Genomic DNA, 19,962 nt, shown 5'->3' with positions numbered 1-19,962 from the left:
GGGTTGCAAAGAGTCAGACACGCCTGAGTGACTTTCACTTTCATTTTCTTTCCCTCGTGGGGAGAAGTCTCCAGCTGTGGTGGGACACCCAGGGCGAGCCGAGCTGGCAGGGTCGGGCTCCTCGCAGTGTCTCTGGGTGAAGGTCGAGGGCAGAGCAGAGGAGAGCAGACATCCAGGCGCTTGTGCTGCAGACACACCGCATGTGGCCGGGGCATTTCCCTCGGTGTCTGGTTGGTCACCGTCCGGGTTTAACTCACAGTCTTCTGAAAGGAAGCGTGCAGTCTCTGGGGTAGCTGAGCTGAGGGCCCTGGTCCTGTCGTGGGACTGAGACCCTCCGGGGAGCAGTGACGGTCCTTAAGTTCCCACATACCAGCTGTGTTAAAGATGCAAAGCAGCCTGCCTGTGGGGAGCAGCCCCTGAGTCTGGGGGACGGCGGTCTCCACTTTAGCTGTGTCCCTGGAGCTCGCGTTCTTGGCAGTGCCCGGTGCCCCTGGGACAGGCAGCCTGCACGCAGGGAAGAAGCCCAGCTAATGACCGCAGGGTCACAGAGGGAAGTCTGCATGCTGCTGAGTTGAGAGTCCAGCAGAGCCTGGGGTCTGGAGAGCCTGTCTCTGGTCTGAGATGCTTCTAGCTGTTCCCCAGACTGCCAGCTGTGGCGCCTGGCCCCCTGCCTACCTGTTGCTCAGGCCTCAAGGGTCCCAGAGCTTTGCCGGGATCATGAGAAAGCCCTCGGGACACTCAGGCGCCCACGTGGCCTCCGCCAACAGAGAAGCCGTCTCCAGGGGTCTGAGGCCGAGGGTCGCACACTTGCTGGGTCCAGGTCAGCCGGGTGGCCGGGGCTGGTGGCCGGAGTCACAGGCAGGCAGCTGTCCCGCCCGGGCCGTTAGCCCTGTGACCTTGCCTCACAGCCAGCTCTGGGCTGACCTTTCTGCTGGGCGCCTGGCTCTTCTTTCCGAGTTCGTGGCGCTCACATTCCATCCCGAGTCTTGACCTCCCAGAAGCCAGTGTGCACACCCGGCAGTGACTGAGGAAGGCGCCCGGCTCCCGAGCTTCAGGGGCCGCCCCCAGGCCGCCCTCTGACCACTCCTCTGAGCCAGGCCTCACGGGTGCCCACTCTTTAGCGTCCCCTCACGTCGCAGATCCGAATGGGCCCCCACGCCCCCTCCCCACCCCATGTCACAGCTGCATCTTTGTGGCCTTGACCGCAGGGAGCCACGCCTCTGATCCTGAGATACACGTGCGTGTGTGTGCGCACAGCCTGTGTCGCTTGCTTGGAGCAGCCGTGTCCAGAGCCCACTGAAGCTGGGGCTTCAGTCTGTCCCCACCCTTCACCCCGAGCCCCCGGGCTGAGCTTTTTCACCTCGTCTCCCGGTGGGAACGGGGGGCCGAGGAGAGGGTTGCAGATGGACTTCCGTCCGCACCAGGGTCCGGCTGGCCTCGCCTCATCTCAGAGGACCCGTCGGCCCCCTGGCTGGGCAGGTGCTAGTGTTCCCCCAACGTGGGCGGAGGGCTAGGGGTGTCCTTCCTGGGCCTACAGCCCCTAAACTTCTCCCCAAAGGCTGAGTGGGGCCGGGTGCAGGCGGGAGGGCGGTGGGGGGAGAGCCGCTGTGGTTGGTGGCCTGGCCAGTGTCCCTGGGTGTTCTGGAACCTTGCAAGTCAGCTCAGCTGTGTGGCCGGGGGGCCGGGCAGGGTGGGGGCTCATGCGGGCACCTGGCTAGGCTTCTCCTGCTGTTATGAAACCCCAGCTTTGTGGGCTCCCTCACAGCTCCAGCCGGGCACGAGGGAGCCGTGTTTCCAGCTCTTTCCACGTTAAACCTGCCACACAGGGGAGCTGGGAGCTGGTCGCCCGTGTGTCCAGGGCCCTGCTGCCAGCCCCGGAGGGACAAGTTGGGGGAGGGGGCTTGGACACTCTTTGCTGTGGGTCTCAGCTCCTTGCTGTGGGTCTGGCCTGCCTGCCGCTGGCTTTGGTGTCTGAACCTGGTGGTGGAGAGTCCAGGCATTGGAGGGGACTGGAGACTGTTTATCTCTGAAGGCCTCCATGGGGTCAGCCCCGTCGGTTGTCTTGACCAGCGACTGCTTCAGGCTGCTGCCTGGCCTCGACTCTGCAGGGAGTGGTCTGAGCTTGGAAGAGAAGAATGGTGGGGGCGGGTGAATTGGGGGCCTGAACTGGTGGGAAAGAGCGTGGGCGCCCTTTCCGTGGGGGTCTGAGCCAGGAGCCCAGCACAGACACACCAGGCCTCCCCTGCAGAGACCGTCACTCACAGCGGAATGAGGAGGGTGGAGGGTGGACACCGAGGGCCACTGAAACCCAGGGCAGTCTGAGTCAGGCGTGAGGCCAGGCCCCCAGGCACAACCTCGCAGAGCGACTTGGCGACTCCTGGTCCCCACGAGGCACTCACACAGAGGTCACCCCAGGCCGGCCCCTGGGCCCCCAACGAGTCACAGCCCTGGACGTGCAGCTGCCTGGACCAAACGCGCAGGAGGGTGAGCCACGGTCCTTCTGATGCAGCTTTCGCGGCACCGGGTGAAACCCGAAAGCAACCCACTTGTTGGTTCATTTGGTCTGTTCTGCCCGCCATCCATCATCAGCCTAACCAGGGGAGTTGGATTCCCAGGCGGGGCCGACCCAGCGGTGCCATTGCCATGGACGGCCAGGCCGCCTCGCCAGCTCACACCCCACATGTCTGCCTTAGAGCCATGAAGCCGGTCCATCTCAGTGTGCCCGAGCCTGCAGTCGCACCATCTCTCGGGGTCCCCTTGACGCTCCTGTAGAGCTGCTGGGCGGCACCCCCAGGATGCCTGGGGGGTCCCGGAGAGGATGGGCCTCCTGCCCCATCGGGCTTGGCCGGAGCTCCCACAGCACAGACCTGAGGTCTCAGTGCCTGCCACAGTCATGAGGTTCCCTCCCCGAGCCGGGAGCTTGTCCTCTGGGACCCAGGACCTGATGCAAGTCCGTAGAGAGGCCGGAGCTTGTCCGCAGAGGAGGAGACGTCACTCTTGCTGGCGTGCGCTTGAGACCCCTCATCCTCTGGTCTGGCTGCCCGCCCCCAGGACTTGCATAGAGGTGCCCGCTCACTGGGGCTGGCAGCTCAGGCAGCTCCCGTGCCCACGATTCCTGCCTCAGAAACCATGCCCTGAAGTTATGTTGTGGGTGTCTGTGTTCATGGCTCGAATGTCACGTAACAAACAGAAGACAGTTTGGGCTTTGCTCTCTGAGGACAGCCTCTCCGGTGCCGGCGGGGCCAGGCGGGCTCACAGAGTCCTCGTGGGGCGCTGTCCTCAGGTGGCTCTAAAGGCGCCGGGCGGCGTCTCCACAGAGGTCCCAGCCCGCCTGGGAGGCTGAGGTCAGCTCAGGTGCTGGGGGTGCCGGGGAGGGGGCCTGGCCCATCTGGCTCGCAGATGCCCCCCCATTGTGTCCCCTCCATGTCCCCGTGCCCCCCTCAGTGTCCCCCCATGTGTCCCCTGTGTCCCCTCACTGTGTCCATGTCCCCCTCAGTGTCCCATGTGTCCCCCTCCGTGTCCCCCGTGCCCCCCTCAGTGTCCATGTCCCCTTCAGTGTCCCCCCATGTCCCCCTCACTGTGTCCCATGTCCCCCCGTGTCCCCCTCCCTGTGTCCCCGTGTCCCATGTCCCCCCATGTGTCCCCCTCCCTGTGTCCCCCCATGTCCCGTGTCCCCCTCACTGTGTCCATGTCCCCCTCAGTGTCCCATGTGTCCCCTCCGTGTCCCCTGTGCCCCCTCAGTGTCCATGTCCCCCTCAGTGTCCCATGTGTCCCCCTCTGTGTCCCCCGTGCCCCTCAGTGTCCCCCCGTGTCCCCTCCGTGTCCCCTGTGCCCCCTCAGTGTCCATGTCCCCTTCAGTGTCCCCCCGTGTCCCCTCCGTGTCCCCCATGCCCCCCTCAGTGTCCCCTCCCTGTGTCCCCTGTGCCCCCTCAATGTCCATGTCCCCTTCAGTGTCCCCCCATGTCCCCCCCATGTGTCCCCCTCCGTGTCCCCCCATGTCCCGTGTCCCCCTCACTGTGCCCCTTCATGCCCCCGTCTCCCCCTCCCTGTGTCCCCTCACTGTGCCCCTCCATGTCCCCCGCATCCCCCATGTCAATGGACAGTGAGAGCCTCTCTCTGTACCATGGCCCGAGGTGTCGGCCCTCTCCCCTCCATGACCCGCCTCCTCCCTGCTGTCTGCCTCCAGATGCCAGCACCCGTGTGGGGCAGGTCCGTTGGCAGCAGCCCCTTGGGTTGTGGGCTCAGCCCAACCCTGGCTCCTCCTGCGGCAGCGGAAACCGTGCTCATCGGGCCCTCGGTCCCCTCCTGACTGGACGTCACCTGACTGGGGGCCGTGGGGCAGCCCCGAGGCCACACAGCCTGTAGGTGCTTCCAGGGCCCAAGTCCCCCCACCCACGTGCGGTGTGGACGCAGGCCCTTGTCCCGGGTGTGGCCATGTCCGTCCATCCGTCAGGAGAGTGCCTCTTCTCGGCGTCTGTCACTGTTTCTTGTCCAGTCGTCTCCATCTGTATGCCGTGCCAGGTGTCCTGAGGAGGGCGGGCAGGTGTGCCAGGACCCCGTGTCTGCTGCACGCTGCCTGGAAGTGCCCCCGGCCGGGCTGACTCGCTGGGGTCTCCCTCAGTCACCGTCCTGGCACCGTGTGGAGCCCCCAGGGTGGGCGGGCGGTCGTCTCCTTAAGAGCACGAGTTTCTTCCCAAAGGGAGCCGTCGAGATGGCCTCGTGCTGGGGCTTAAGGGTGGGGGTGAGCGCGGGATGCAGACACGGGAAGACGTCTGAGTGAGGAGGCCCCGCTCGGCCGGGTCACCGAGGAGCCGGAGCTGTGCACCCGCGAGGACCCGGGGGCTGCAGGCGGGGGGACGCAACCTGGGTCACGTCCACCCTCTGTGGTGGGGACTCGGGGTCCGCAAGGGCTCACGAGCTGACGCCAGTGCCCGCGGCCGCACAGGCGCCCTCCTGCTCCCGCCCTCCGCCAGCCCCGGGGGTGCGGGTGCTGCGAGGCAGGCAGACCAGCCCCGGCGTTTCCCCACAGCACCTCCAGAGCAGGCGAGGCGGGCGGGGGGCTGGTTAAAGCGCTGGAGGGGCACCTGAGGAAGGAGGTGAGCCTGCCTTGGCACCAAGCTGAGGACCCGGCGTGGGAGAGGAGCCCCGAGGGCAATGGCTTAACTTGCAGGACGTGCCGCCCCGAGGCCCCGGGCCCTGCACGTGGGCTCCGACGCAGAGCGTAACTGGCGCCGTCCGGGCCGCGCGTGCGCAGGGGCGGCCGCGGGCCTGTCGGGCGACTTCAGCGCCGGGGCTGCCGGGTCGGAAGGCCCCGCCCCAGCGCGCCCCCTGCCGCTTCCTATGGTCCCGGCTGGAAGCCGTCCCCGCTCGGCAGCGCGGTCCGTGGAGTCGCGGCCTGGAGCTCGGACCACCCCAGGCGGGCGGCCGGCTCCTGGAGAGGCCACCTCGCCCGCGCGGGAGCCGCCTCACACCGGGCTTCTCAGCGGGCAGCAGGCGAGCGCATCGCGGGGTCTGTGACCCGTGGGACTGGCGTCTCTGTCAAGGCCCCCGGGCCGCTCTCCCCGCCGCCTCGCTGGGATGTGGGGCTCAGGGCTGGAGCCCCAGTCAGGGGGCACGCAGGGCTCAGACCCAGTCGAGGCGTCTCCTGAAGTGGCTTCCACGTGGGGCCCCAGGCTAGGGGGACGGTGCTTACTGCAGAAGCCCCAGGCTGTGGCCGCCGCTGACCACGGGTGTGCAGATTGGAGGGGAGGGGTCGCATCTGAAAGTGGTTCTGCGCACAGCCTCAGACGTGGGGCCCACAGGCACACCGAACCTTGGGGACCCAGCCTGGACTCAGAACAGCCTTGGGCCCAGCGCGCGCCCTCCCCTGCAGGGCAACATCCATGTGGGGAAGTAGCGCACCCACGGGGCTGCTGGAAACCCGCAGGAAGGGAGACACAGAGTCAAGGAGACCCGCCCCCATGGGCCGCGGGAGACCCGCAAGAAGGGGGACACGGAGTCAAGGAGACCTGCCCCCACGGGCCGCGGGAGACCTGCAAGAAGGGGGACACGGAGTCACGGGAGACCCGCAAGAAGAGGGACAAGGAGTCAAGGAGACCTGCCCCCACGGGCCGCGGGAGACCTGCAAGAAGGGGGACACAGAGTCAAGGAGACCCGCCCCCACGGGCCGCGGGAGACCCGCAAGAAGGGGGACACAGAGTCAAGGAGACCCGCCCCCACGGGCCGCGGGAGACCCGCAAGAAGGGGGACATGGAGTCTCAGGAGACCCGCCCCCACAGGCCACGGGAGACCCGCAGGAAGGGAGACACAGAGTCAGACCCGCCCCCACGGGCGTGGGAGACCCGCAAGAAAGGGGACATGGAGTCACGGGAGACCCGCAAGAAGAGGGACAAGGAGTCAAGGAGACCCGCCCCCACGGGCCCTGGGAGACCCGCAAGAAGGGGGACACAGAGTCGAGAGCCGCCCCCATGGGCCACGGGAGACCCGCAAGAAGGGGGACACGGAGTCAAGGAGACCCGCCCCCACGGGCCGCGGGAGACCCGCAAGCAGGGGGACACGGAGTCAAGGAGACCCGCCCCCACGGGCCGCGGGAGACCCGCAAGAAGGGGGACATGGAGTCACGGGAGACCCGCAAGAAGAGGGACAAGGAGTCAAGGAGACCCGCCCCCACGGGCCCTGGGAGACCCGCAAGAAGGGGGACACGGAGTCAAGGAGACCCGCCCCCACGGGCCGCGGGAGACCCGCAAGAAGGGGGACATGGAGTCACGGGAGACCCGCAAGAAGAGGGACAAGGAGTCAAGGAGACCCGCCCCCACGGGCCCTGGGAGACCCACAAGAAGGGGGACACGGAGTCAAGGAGACCCGCCCCCACGGGCCCTGGGAGACCCGCAAGAAGGGGGACACAGAGTCGAGACCCGCCCCCACGGGCCACGGGAGACCCGCAAGAAGGGGGACACGGAGTCAAGGAGACCCGCCCCCACGGGCCGCGGGAGACCCGCAAGAAGGGGGACACAGAGTCAAGGAGACCCGCCCCCACGGGCCGCGGGAGACCCGCAAGAAGGGGGACATGGAGTCTCAGGAGACCCGCCCCCACAGGCCACGGGAGACCCGCAGGAAGGGAGACACAGAGTCAGACCCGCCCCCACGGGCGTGGGAGACCCGCAAGAAAGGGGACATGGAGTCACGGGAGACCCGCAAGAAGGGGGACACGGAGTCGAGACCCGCCCCCACGGGCCACGGGAGACCCGCAAGAAGGGGGACACGGAGTCAAGGAGACCCGCCCCCACGGGCCCTGGGAGACCCGCAAGAAAGGGGACATGGAGTCACGGGAGACCCGCAAGAAGAGGGACAAGGAGTCAAGGAGACCCGCCCCCACGGGCCCTGGGAGACCCACAAGAAGGGGGACACGGAGTCAAGGAGACCCGCCCCCACGGGCCCTGGGAGACCCGCAAGAAGGGGGACACAGAGTCGAGACCCGCCCCCACGGGCCACGGGAGACCCGCAAGAAGGGGGACACGGAGTCAAGGAGACCCGCCCCCACGGGCCGCGGGAGACCCGCAAGAAGGGGGACACGGAGTCAAGGAGACCCGCCCCCACGGGCCGCGGGAGACCCGCAAGAAGGGGGACATGGAGTCACGGGAGACCCGCAAGAAGGGGGACACGGAGTCGAGACCCGCCCCCACGGGCCACGGGAGACCCGCAAGAAGGGGGACACGGAGTCAAGGAGACCCGCCCCCACGGGCCCTGGGAGACCCGCAAGAAAGGGGACATGGAGTCACGGGAGACCCGCAAGAAGAGGGACAAGGAGTCAAGGAGACCCGCCCCCACGGGCCCTGGGAGACCCGCAAGAAGGGGGACACGGAGTCGAGACCCGCCCCCACAGGCCACGGGAGACCCGCAAGAAGGGGGACATGGAGTCAAGGAGACCCGCCCCCACGGGCCGTGGGAGACCCGAAGGAGGGAGACATGGAGTCACAGGAAACGCACCCACAGGCCGTGGGAGACCCGCAAGAAGAGGGACATTGAGTCTTGGGAGACCCACACCCACGGGCCGCGGGAGGCCCACATGAAGGGGGACTTAGAGTCACGGAAAACCCGCACGCATAGAACCGCAGGAGACACATACCCATGGGAGACCCACAGGGCTACTGCAGGAACCAGGACCTGCGGGTGTTTCCCGACATGTGATCCACCCAGGACAGCTGGTCCTTCTTCGCATCCGCCGGCAGCCTGTGAGGCGTCCCTGAATCCTTCCCCGTGGCATCTGGAGCCCCTCACACAAAGCCCTGACCAGCTATGCGCTCGAGAGAGAAGTCTCTCGCCCAGTAAAGGACCACCAGTGCCGCTTGGGCACTGTGGGAGTTGGCCTGGCTGATGGAGACTGACCAGCACCGGGAGTGAGGATGCCTGCTGTGCCCACACCTGCCATGCTGGACACATCCTGTCCAAGGATGCCAGGGACACCCCAGCTTTCCACCCGACGTGACTTTGGGGACATGAGTGATGACCCTGGCTCTGCCTACAGGAGGCCGCACGGTGGCCATCACCCGCTCTGCTCCTCCCCAGCCTTCCAGCTGCAGCACTGCCTGGGGACCTGGTGCCTCCCTGCCCACAGAGGCAGGAAGAACAGGAACAGGGCTGGGGAGGGGGCACAGGGAGGGCAAGACCGAAGGGAATGACTCCGCTGGGCATCCTGGCTACAAGCCAGGACCTGGCGACGCTGAGCAGGGCCACGTGCCCTCACGCCAGTGTCCCCAGGTCCCAGCTACGCAGCCACGGTGCTGCCCAGGCGCCCTGTGGACAGGCTTTGGGAAAGCCAGTCCTAGTCCTCCAGGCTGCTGTGGGTTGCAAGCACCAGCCATAACAGAGAACAGATGTGCACCCTCACTGGCTCGAGACCGTGTTACATCGAAGCTGCGTCTGAGAGAGGAGCTTTATTTACTTAAGGCGGAGGCTGGGTGCGCAGAGGCCCGCGGGCTGGGAGGAAGAGGGGCGTTCCCTCTGCGCCGCCCACCCCAACGCCAGGAGGCCAGCCTCACACAAACGAAGAGGCGAAGACGTGATCAGGAGGGTCTGGTGACAGCGCTTTGTCCTTCCTCCGTCTGCACATGGCAGCGCCGGGCGTCTGTTGTGAAATCAACGGTGCTCTCGCCAGTCGCTCTCCAGGGAACACAACCATCAGGGTGTCCCTTGTGAGCATGTGCATACGAGGCAGCCAAGGAGAAATGAGACACAGGGAGTGAGCCGGCAGGCGGGGTGGGCACGGTGGAGCCCGGCCCACCGCAGACCCCAGGGCGCGGGGTCAGCGCCCTCAGGGCCTGGTCAGGCCCACAGCCTGGAGGGGAGGAAGGGACCATCCAGCGCCTGTGGTGCCACTTCCAGCCCAGCCTTCCGCACCCTGGGGGTACCCAGAGGCACTGCGCAGGACCCTGTGACCGCAGTCGTGCATTTTCCCCTGGGAACGAACCCGTGCGCGGGAAGGAGGACTGGCATTCTTGCTGGTGTAAAAGGGTTTCCTTGTCTAACGGCTGAAGTCTTCTCTCCTGCAGCAAATGGACACTCGCCTTTTCTGTTGGATTTTTACTGATCTCTGAGCGCCATCTTACTCTCTGCTCAAGTTCACCCCATGTCAGACACTTATCAGATAGTATGTCGGTAGCAGCAGAAACGCAGTAGTACATCCAAGTTAAAATTTTCACTTTGATTGCTACAAATCCACAGGCCCTTGGGTCCAGGCTTCTGCTACAGCTCGCAGATGGGTTTTTATAGCACATTAGTGCCGCAGGAGAGTCCAAGGAAAACAGTGCTCTCGGCCTGAGAACCAGCTGCAGCTCTCCCGAGCCGATGACTCACGCTCTCGTTTTAATTGGGTGGGAGAACCAGGCAGGAGACACACAGGGACTCAGTCAAAGCGCTGTTTGTTTTCGGAGGGTATCCTAGCCACAAGCCCGCCCCGGTGCTCCCATCTGCAGCTCATGTTTATTTAATTTTTTTTTCCTCCTCGCAGTTCCAATCATAAAAACGGAGCCCAGCGATGATTACGAGCCTGCCCTCACCTGTGGACCAATGAGCCAGGGCTTGAGCCCGCTCCCCAAGCCTTGCTACGGCCAGCCGCTCGCCCTGCCGCCCGACCCGGGTGCCTGCCTCATGCCCGGCTTCCCATCCCGTCCGCAGGGCAGTGCCAGCCCCGAGCTCCACGACCTCTCCTGTGCCCCTTATGGCTCGGCCACGGCTGGCCCGGGCCACAGCCCCCTCGGACTTCCGCGGCCAGTCGGCGGGGTCCTCACCAGCCAGGAGGCGCCGAGACCCTCGGGCGTGCCTCCTGGGCCCCCCCAGCCGCCGCCCCCCACTCTGCTGCAGCCACAGGTGAGTCCGACGTCGAGCGGTAGCTGCTCCCCGGGGCGCCGGCCAGCGCTCTGTCCCCACAGCCCCTCCTCTCCGCTGCCGCCCGGGACCCGAGAGCCGACCCACCTGCAGCCCTGTGGCCCAGCGCACCCCTGCGGGACGGGCCACCAGCAGCACCAGCCACTCGAGGTTCCGAGCAGCGAGCCTGCCGCCGCCCGGCCCCTGCCGCCGCCCGAGGTGCGTGAGGACAGTAATCGTAGTCTGGCCCCCATTTCCGTAACGGTCAAGCGAGAGCCTCAGGAGCTGGACCCGCTCGACCTGGATGACGGTAAGTGCCCGCCGCAGCAGGAGCACGCCCAGCCCTGGGCCGAGGGGCCCCGGCCCAGAGCGTGCTCACTGCCCCAGGAGTGTGCCCGGCCTGTGTCACTCCAGAAAGTCCCAGCGGTCAGCAGTGCCACCGTCAGCCAGTGGGGGACGCCATCCCCGCCGAGTGGGTGCCTATGCTGTGCATCCTGGGGGCACGTGGTCCCTGTGGCAGTGCCAGGCGTGGTGACCACGGTCCCTGGAACAGGCCCCCACCAGCTGAGATGTCCCATGAGGACAAGAGGCCTCCTGGGACTCGGCTGTGGGCCCAGCTTGTTGCTTAGCGTCTGAAGTGCCTCTCTAGTTGTGTGAACCGTCATTAAGTGGTCAAATAGCTAAAAGTGAGTGGCTTTCACCCTGTTCAGCTTGTGAAACCATGTGTTCTGTGCGTGTTTGCCGTTGCGTCCAGCCCTTTGCAACCCTCGACTGTAACCCTCCTGGCTCCTCTGTCCATGGGATTCTCCAGCAAGAACACTGGAGTGGGTTGCCCAGATCCGAGGGTTCTTCCTGATACAGGGATCAGGCCCGTGTGTCTCCTGCACCGGCCGGCGGGCTCTTCACCACTGTGCCACCTGGGAGCCCAGTGATCAGATCAGGGGGCGGCGCAGCACTCCAGCACACCCACCCAGCACAGCACCTGCTCCGCTGGGCGTGCTTTTGGGATGCCTGCAGTTAGGTTGATGATGCAGACTTTCTGATATGAGGTCTTCCTATGAAATGATGGCAGATGGCACCTGATCGAGAGATTTCTTTTCTTGCTTTGGGACAAAAGGCCAGGGCCCCAGGTGTTGTCACAGGTGACTTGGTGCTTGTGTGGGCCCCGCGTGGCGCATCTGTGTGGGCGTCTGGCCTCTGTCAGCCAGCAGCCCATCTCCCCGGTGTGCGTCACTCCCTGAGCAGGGTATGACCCAGTGCCTACCTACCGCCCAGCTCCCCAGCTGCAGGACTCAGGAAGCCCAGGAACCGCAGGACAGTCCTCGGCACAGCCCCACGCCCCCACCCCGTCAGCCACCTTGGCCTTTCTGCCTCCGCTGTTGCGGCTCCTGGCCTTCTCCCTGAAATCGGAGCCAGACACGTGGGTGTCTTCCTTCCATGACTGCCGTCTCCCCCACACCTGTGTTCTGCGCCAGGGACCCTCCAGGGAGAGTCGCTGGGCGTGCGGTCCCAGGCGTGGGCACAGGGCCCCCAGCACCCACCCTCACCTTCGGTGCCCATTCACACCTGAAGTGTGGGTACAGCCGGACTCGGGACACATGGGCCTTCCTGTGGGGACACCTGGTCACAGCCCCCAGCCCAGTGACCAGGAGGGCCCTGGGTGTGGCAGGTCCCCGTTCGCTCTGGTGGACCCCGGGCCTGGGCGGTCTCCCTCCGATCGGGTGGCCTGGCGCCCTTCCAGTGCCCCTCCTGCTCCTTCCTCAGGCGAGCTCACCAGCTCGTGAGTGTTCTTGTTCCTAAATGCTCGCTTCTCAGGAGGCGCCCCCTTTGCAGGTTGTGCTTGTGGGCTCCTGGAGAGGCCATCTCTGCTCACCATGGTCCAAGCCCAGGACCTACTCGCTCACCGGAGCTACCATGTGAGTGCGAGTCAGCCCCCTGTCAGTGACCGTCTGGTGCAGAATAAAGGCATCGTGAGCCTGGGGACCTGAGTCCCCAGCCTGGATACCAAGGGGGTTGGGGCGGATCTCACTGGTCCTTTCTGACTGGGTGGGGAGGGTACGCAGGTGTCATGGGGCAACTGGGGGCCTCGAGGGGTTTCTGTAATGCTTGGATGACTTAAGAGGGCACCAGTAATCTAATCCCTCACCGGCCTCGCCTTTACACGTCATATGTGGTCGAGGTGTCTGAAAATTAATTTGTGAAGAGAGTTGGTGTCCAGGGGTATGCGCACTGCGGCCCCAAGGCCTGATCCAGGGGTGTGTGGTGCAGTCCTGAGCCCTGCGGGGAGAGAGAATCCATCGGCTGGGGCCGATCCCTGATTTAGAAACAGGCCCCTGTGAAAGGTCTGGAGGAGATGGGGGGATTGTTGGAATTCACTCCAGGCCATGTGAGTCTCTACTTGTGTCTGGGTTTGAATTTGCAGCCCAGCTCAGGAAGGTGTAGACAGAGAAGATGGAAACAAGAGTGAAAAACTGAATCAGAAAATTAGAAACCACTGGTTTCAAGTAGCCTTAACATTAACAAGCAGACACTCCATCCTTGCCGTTTGAGCCCAGGAAGAGGCGAGGTACAGACCAGGGAACCAGGACTGGGCGGAGGGTGCAGGGGAGTCTCCTCCCCACAGGACAGGGGGCTAGCTCTGGTGGCACTGGGGGGCCTGCCCTGCCCTCTCCTGGGCTTTGTCCTGCAAGCCCTGGCTCCACCCCCAGGGCGGGAGGGCCCGGCATTTGCTGCGGCTCTCGTGGGGAACTCAGCCTCACACAGGCTCAGGAACAGAGCTACTGCGAGTCTGACCCCATGGTGACAGTTCAGGGCACTTCTGCCGGGCTGGCCCCATGGTGATGGTTAGGGTGACTCCTGCCAGGCTGTGTGCCCTCCCCACTGGGCTCTCAGAGGTGCTGTGTTGGCCAGTAGGAGTCGGGGGGGGGGGGGGGGCTCCTCGGGCTTGCTTATGATGCTCGTGGTGCCAGGCCTGTGAACAATAAGAGCTCATTTCATGTGTGTTCTGGTGTTTTCTTTGAAGTTTTTGTTTTCCAGAAATGTAGAGTGAAAAGGGCAATAGGAGGATAGTATGTCCAGTTCCAGGGAGCCAGGGCGTTGGGAGCACATAAGTGAGTCTTTCAGAGACAGGAAAGGTGCCGCGCCTTAAGCAGGACGCCCCTGCTCCCTGCACAGTGAAGCCCTACGCACAGCAGGCCAGTGCTCGTGCCAAATCTCCGTTTGCTTCAAGGACACGCCTCAAGTGGACCCCATTTCTTTGTTTTTCAGACGTTTCTGCTGTTGTATCAGTAGTATCTGGCCCATAAGTAACTTTGGTTATAATTCATTCTTTGGTTCAACAACATTCATGGAATTTAAACTTTCATTTTGGATTTCTCAATCATGGCAGTATCACTAGATACCTTTTTTTAGAAAAATTAGCTTTGTGGTCTTCTCTTATTTTAAATGTGGATTGAATGTGTCCTAAAAGCTACAATGTTTCCTTGGTGATTTCCATGACCTGCGCCTTGCTGGGCTGAGCCACACAACTGCCCAGCAGCTCCTCCTCTGGGTGTATACATGGCAGTTCACACACACGTGCACAGAGGTCTGTGTGTCCTGTACTCACTCCCCGGGTGTGCACATTGTGGCTCACACTCACACGCACAGCAGTCTCTGTCTTGGCTCCACACGTGGGCAGTTCACACACGTGCAAGTGGTCTCTGTGTCTTGGCCTCGCTCCTTGGGTGTACGCATGGTGGTTCCCACATGTGTGCACAGCAGTCTGTGCCTGAGCTCGCTCCTCAGACGTGCGTGTGGGTGTCCTGGACTTGCTCCCGTTGATGCGGATCTGCTGGCAGTATTGTGAACGTCCCTGAAGCTCCAGGGCCTGTCCCGTCTTTTCATGGGGGCCCCTGTGTTGCTGACTTGAGGACCTGCTTTGTGAGCCAGCAACTGTCTCGGGGTGTCGCTTGTTTGCTGCTGCCGACCCCGCCCATGTGTCCCCCCAGCCCACTCCACGGCCTCAGCCACAATCGGCCCTTTCAGGCCCCTCCAGGGGTCTCGGGTTTCCAGAAGTCTCGATGTCATTAAAACAACAAGCAGGTGGAGCAGGCGGCCAGGCTGTGTCTGCCTGAGTCTGCCTGCGCCCCCACCCCCCCGCACCCCCCTTCCTTCCTGAGCTGGGGCTGCTCTGGGACCGAACGCAGACTTTCCTCATGGAAAGTTTTACTAACCTGGCCCGGGGCCCAGCTCTGAGGCCTCCCCGTTCCTAGTGATGATTGAAAGAGTCTGGATCAAACACGCTGGGTCGTTAGACGGTGGGCTCTACCCGCTGGGCGGAGGTTGCACTCGGCCATGCACGGGTCCTGAGGGTCAGTCCTTATGGCACGGCATCCGGAGGTGGCTGGGGTGGGGACTACCGTCAGTCTGGTGACCCGCAGGCCTCATCTCTCAGGACAGGAGTCCCAGGAGCAGAGCCCCCACTCACACCTCCCAGAGCCGAGAGTCTGGAAGGGCGCAGAGCCCTTTCCACACTCGGCCCTGGGAGCCTCATGGGGACGTGAGTCTGTCTGCACAGGGACCCCACGCCAGGCTGCCAGGGACGCCATGCCTCCAAGTGTCAGACGGTGTGAGACTCTGGAGTAAATACCCTCCTCCCTGTCTAGATGGGCCTGAGTGACAGGCAGTGATGGCAGGAGCCCTGGACGCTGCCACCCCACCCTGGGCGGCGGTCAGGCCTTGTGCGTCTGTGGTCCTGGCCGGCGTGTGCGTTGCTGCTGCACCCGCACTGCCGGGATCTGCCCCTCGAGAAAGGGGGGAGGCAGGGGCCGCTCTGAGTGTCCGCTGAGTAAGGGCCTTTATAAATAGGCGCTGTGCCTGGCCCCTGGGACACAGCCTGCTGGGCCGTGATGGCGAGCGTCTCCTGGCCTCCTGCAGCTCGGGTGACCCCACGGCTTCAGCGTCCGCCACTTGGGGCACCCCTTGGATGCTGGATGCCGCCATGAGCAGCACGCGCAGGCCGCCCGACTCTCATCCAGGGTTCTTCCGCCCAGTTGCTTTCTGGGCACTTGAGGGGCATCTGGTGGTTTGCTTTCAGCTAATGTTAACCTTCTGCCTTAATCCTAGGTTTTAGCTTACTTCCTTCTCTAAGTGGAGAATTGTTTGACGTTACTAATTTGAGGGAAAGAAAGAGGAATCTGATGTGGGGGGAGGAAGCGGAGGGAAGAGCTTGGAAGGTTTCATGGAGCCAGAGCCACTTAGCTCTGCTTGGGCCAGAGGCTGGTGCTGGCCTGCCGTGCTGGGGCCCCGTGGGCGTGTCGCGGTTCACGGTCCCTGTAGGCTGGCCCCGAGGGGCAGAGTGTTGGCGAGTGAGTGCGTCAGGACCAGAACACGGTCTTCCTGGTGGATATGCCTGTGCGGAGAGGTGGGCGCCTTCCCAGGGGGCTTAGTCAGTGCCACCCCCGTTCCAGGCCTGCTCTCCACGGCTTTGCTCTCCGATGCCACACGTTTCAAAGCTCTTCCGCGCTGAGGAACAAGCAGGCCTGGTAGCTCCTCTCAGACACTCGAGCCCACGCCTGGCCCACGGCTGTGCTCTGTCCCCAGAGCATGACACCAGGGGAAGGGTACTCAGAAGCCCTGCTGCTGACGGGCCGTCAGGCCTGGGGTCTCTGAGGAGTGCTGACTGGGGCGGAGGGCCCTGTCTAAATCTGCTGGATGCCTGTCTTTTCGAGAGCAGTGGGCACGTGGCTGCCCTGCCCTAGAGGGCCAGGCAGAGGGCCAGCAGTGTGTGGCACTTCTGAGCGACCTTTCTGATACAGGAGTGTCCCTTCCATGTGGATTCCTGAAGGACAGTGACTGCCTGGCATAGCCGTCCACCGGGTCCAGGCGAGAAGAACCCGGGTGGTTGGTGTTCGAGAAACTGTGTTCCCATCAAAGCTGTGTGTGTCCTACCTGACACACTATCACCAGCACACAGAAAACCCGGACAACAAGAATAGTGCCAGCACACGGGCTGGGCTCCTTCCAGAGTGACTGTACATGGTGTCTCTGTTGACTAATTCAGCCTCACAGCAGCCCTGAGCGGGCAGAACCGCCGATTCAGCCCATGCTGTCAGAGAGGGAGGCTGAAGCTCGGAGAGAGGTGTCACTGGAGCTGCTTGGAGCGCGGCGGGGACAAAGCTGGGGCTCGCCGTGACCCGCCCGCCAGCCCCGATGTCAGCGCTGGCTCTGGGCCCCCGAGGTCGAGCTGTGTCATTGAGATGCAGTGAGCAAAGACTCCTGCTCAGGAGTCTAGCTTTCATGTGTGGACTCGCCTCGAAAGCCAAAGAGAAGTGTGGAGTGCGCTATGTGTTTCCTTCAGCAGAGAATCCCTTTTACTAGTGGAGGCACTTTTGATGGCCCGGGGAGAACTAGGGGAGAGGCAGGGCTTCCAGAGTGATGCAGAGATATCAGTCCCCAAAAGCAGCGAAAACACCGACACAACTTTCAGATCGATTATTCCAGAACCTGACACCTACCCAGAGGCAGAGCAAACTGGGAAGCATTTATTCAGGGCAAAGTGGACCCTGGGAGACGATCTGTGGTGCCGTACCTCTGGGCTGTTCCCCTCCCCCCGCCCCGCGGCGTGTAGCCACATAACCTGGTTCAGTCCGTGATCGGGGGCCCATGATCGTGCAAGCCGTGTGGCGTGGCCAAGAAAACAGACGAGCAGCATGCAAGATGGGTGTATTCACAAAAGCAGTGTCTGACAAAGGACTTAGACTTGGCACATGTGAAAGCTGCATGTCTCAGTAATAAGACGGCCTAGTCAAAAACTGGGTAAGAGATTTACGTAGACATTTCTCCAAAGAAGATACGTGAATGGCTAATAAATACATGAAAAGATACTCAACATTGTTAGTCTTGGGGAATGCCAGGACGACGCCTTTTCACACCCATGAGAGATGCTGTGAAAAATCAGAGACAGTAGCAACTTATGGAGAGCATGTGGAGAAACAGAACTCTGGCAGGTTACCGGTGGGGATATAAGGAGTGCAGTCGCTTGGGCCGTGCCTTTGCCAGAAGACCCGACAGTCCCACGCTCAGACGTCAACCCAGAGAAATGAACACGTATGTACACATAAAGCCTTGCACACAAATGCACTTAGCAGCGTTGTGTGTGATATCCAAACATGTGAAACAGCCTGAACGTCCATGGGACAGATTTTAAACAGTGTGCTATATCCATACCCACAAGGAGGAATGCAGTACCAATTCGCGGTAGGACATGGTTGAACCTTGAAAACACGTGGAGTGAAAAAGCCAGACACAAAGGACCACATTTTATGTGGGCCCGTTTATATGAAGGTGTCCAGAGAGGCAGCCTGGCCTGGGGATGTTTCCAGGCCTGGCCTCTTGCGCGGTTTCATTGGTCTTACATATGGTTTTGCGAAAACACTCGATGCCAAAGGAGAGAAGTGCTTTGGAAGCGAAGGCATGTGTGTGTCGTGTGTTTGCTCCTGTTTGTGGAGCATACAGAGCCCTTTTTCAGGTGCGATGGGAGAAAACTCACAAATTCTATATTCATATGACACAAAATAATGCTGATAGCAGAGTTTCTCTTGGGGAATAAAAATATGTGTCCTTCTCCATCACTTACTGTTGAGCTAAATAAAGGATTCTCTTTAAAGCGTGAGCCATGTGGGTCCTCACGTTGGCTGGGCACAAAGCCTAAAACCCCTTTACCCTTTTCAGTCTGAATTTTGACACCAGGTTCTTCCTTCCTTACAGATTACAAAGTGGACACTTCCACACAGTTAAGAATAAAGACGATCCATCCCCCGACTCAAACATCCGCCCTTATCAGGCCCAGGGGACCCCGACTAATCACAGCCTGGTCCTGAGACAATGGGCCGTGCTGGCCTCCGGAGGACGTGGACAGTTATCGCCCAGAACCTGGGGCTGGCTCTCTTCTGCTCTGAAGCAGAGCACACAGTGCTGGATGTGTCCTCAGTGGAGCAGGGGGCCTTATCAGCCCCAGCCCACCCTCCCTTCCCAGGGAAGGCTTCCCCACTCGCCATATCAGGCCGCACAGCTGCCGCTCTCCAGATACGGCCTGGGAGCGCCCTGGGCGGCATGGGGAGACCGCGGTGATGCCCCGGCTCCGGCTGCTGGGTCTGGTAGGAGGAAGCAGGGAGGTGTGGCCGGGTAGGCCTGGAGTCCAGACGTGAACCAGGCCCCGCCGGCTCCCTCTGCTGCCCCCGGAGCTCCGGGGACAGCCCGTCTCAGGCATCCCCATCCTCTCTCCATGTGCCGAGCTGGGTTGGTTTGCAGGCCGCTCCGTGTCTCTGCGGATGTTTCAGCCGAGACTGGGCAGGGCCCCAGCAGCGGCCTTGGGAGATAACTTCTCACCTGTGAGTGTGAGTGAGGTCGGAGCATTCTGTACAGACAGGAAACTCACAGACCAAAATCGGTGAATGAGAATGTCACTGGGGTGGGGACACCCGGGGGGGCACCCAAGAGGTGGGGACACTGGGGGAACACGCAGGGGGGACCCCCTGGGGCTGACACCCAGTAGGGTGGGGTCACCTGGGGGTGGGGACACGGGGACACCCAGGATGGACCCCCTGGGGGGGTGACACCAGCATGGTGGGGACACCCAGAGGGGGATACCCGGAATGGGGGTACCTGGGGGGACACCCGAGGAGGACACCCAGGGTGTGGGGACAGCCGGTGGGGAGACACTTGGAAGGGGGAGGTACATGGGGGGACACCGTGGGGGGGGCGACACTCCTTCCTCTCAAGGGTTTTCTCTGGGATCGTCTTTAGGATGGCGCCCAGACAAGGCAGCAGCACCAAGGTGACCTGACTGCATCTGATGAGAGAAACCACACTTTGGGCATTTCCTCATAACTGCTGTCCCCAGACTGAGACTGGCCGGGAGGGGGCAGACCGTGTCACGTGTCGGGGCCCCGTCCTGGCTGCGGGAGAGCCTGCTGTCTGCTGCTCTTGGCCGGGCTCCTGGCTTTCACAGCGTCAGACGCAGAATCGCCTTTCTGTGCACTTTCCTTTTTTTTTGTCCACAGTAGCTATTGCCAGCAAGCTGTAAACTACTGTATATCACTCAGGCTTAAGATCCTAAACTTTAAAACAAATTAAACTCTTGTTGACATTGTAATAAAAATCAGAATGGAACGGGCGGCTCAGTAGAAGTGAAGTTCAATTATTTTTGTGGATTTAAGATTGTTTTCTGGGATTCGCAGGCTCACAGGGCAGCAAGCGATTTCCTCTTGGCAGACGGTCGGTCAGAGGAAAAGCAGTGGTGGCTGCAGAGGTGGCCGCCGCGGGCCGTCACCTGAGTGTTTGCTCTGGCGGCGCAGGGCCGTCCGCAGCCATGCTGGAAACGCAGCGTCCCAGCCGTGTTGGAGGGGAGATGTGCAGGCAGCTTTAAGGCATTTTAGTTTAAGAAAGGAGCTGAAATCATGTCTGTTGGAGACTGCCTGTCACCTCGGTGTTCTGCTGGATGGAAGACGGCCCTGGAAGCACAGGCCATCGTCCTCCAGCTCCCGTCCACTGTCCAGGCAGCAAAGCGCAACACCCTCTGCCCCGCCTGGCAGCCCCCAGGCCTGTCACCCCCATACA

General features: G+C 62.6%; 1 protein-coding gene across 7 annotated transcripts in view; it reads left to right on the top strand.

The window, feature by feature from the left end:
- The window catches only part of NFATC1 (nuclear factor of activated T cells 1), a 91,161-nt gene that overhangs the window by 54,683 nt on the left and 16,516 nt on the right, over window positions 1–19,962 (top strand). For 2 of the 7 annotated variants that reach the window (XM_042239518.2, XM_042239520.2), the window contains exons 9-10: window positions 10,007–10,672; window positions 18,112–19,515. In XM_042239518.2, coding sequence (XP_042095452.1) covers window positions 10,007–10,672; window positions 18,112–18,224 — 779 coding nt within the window. In that variant the 3' untranslated portion in view covers window positions 18,225–19,515. Of the gene's footprint in view, window positions 1–10,006; window positions 10,673–16,160; window positions 18,017–18,111; window positions 19,516–19,962 lie in introns of those variants that run through there. The other 5 variants (XM_027961073.2, XM_027961072.3, XM_042239522.1 and 2 more) reach the window with 4 other exon arrangements.

This window comes from Ovis aries, chromosome 23, assembly GCF_016772045.2.
Source record: "Ovis aries strain OAR_USU_Benz2616 breed Rambouillet chromosome 23, ARS-UI_Ramb_v3.0, whole genome shotgun sequence".
In the NCBI taxonomy this organism is placed as follows: domain Eukaryota; kingdom Metazoa; phylum Chordata; class Mammalia; order Artiodactyla; family Bovidae; genus Ovis; species Ovis aries.
The sequence above is the reverse complement of the archived record's forward strand: the minus strand, read 5'-3'. Positions and strand labels throughout refer to the sequence as shown.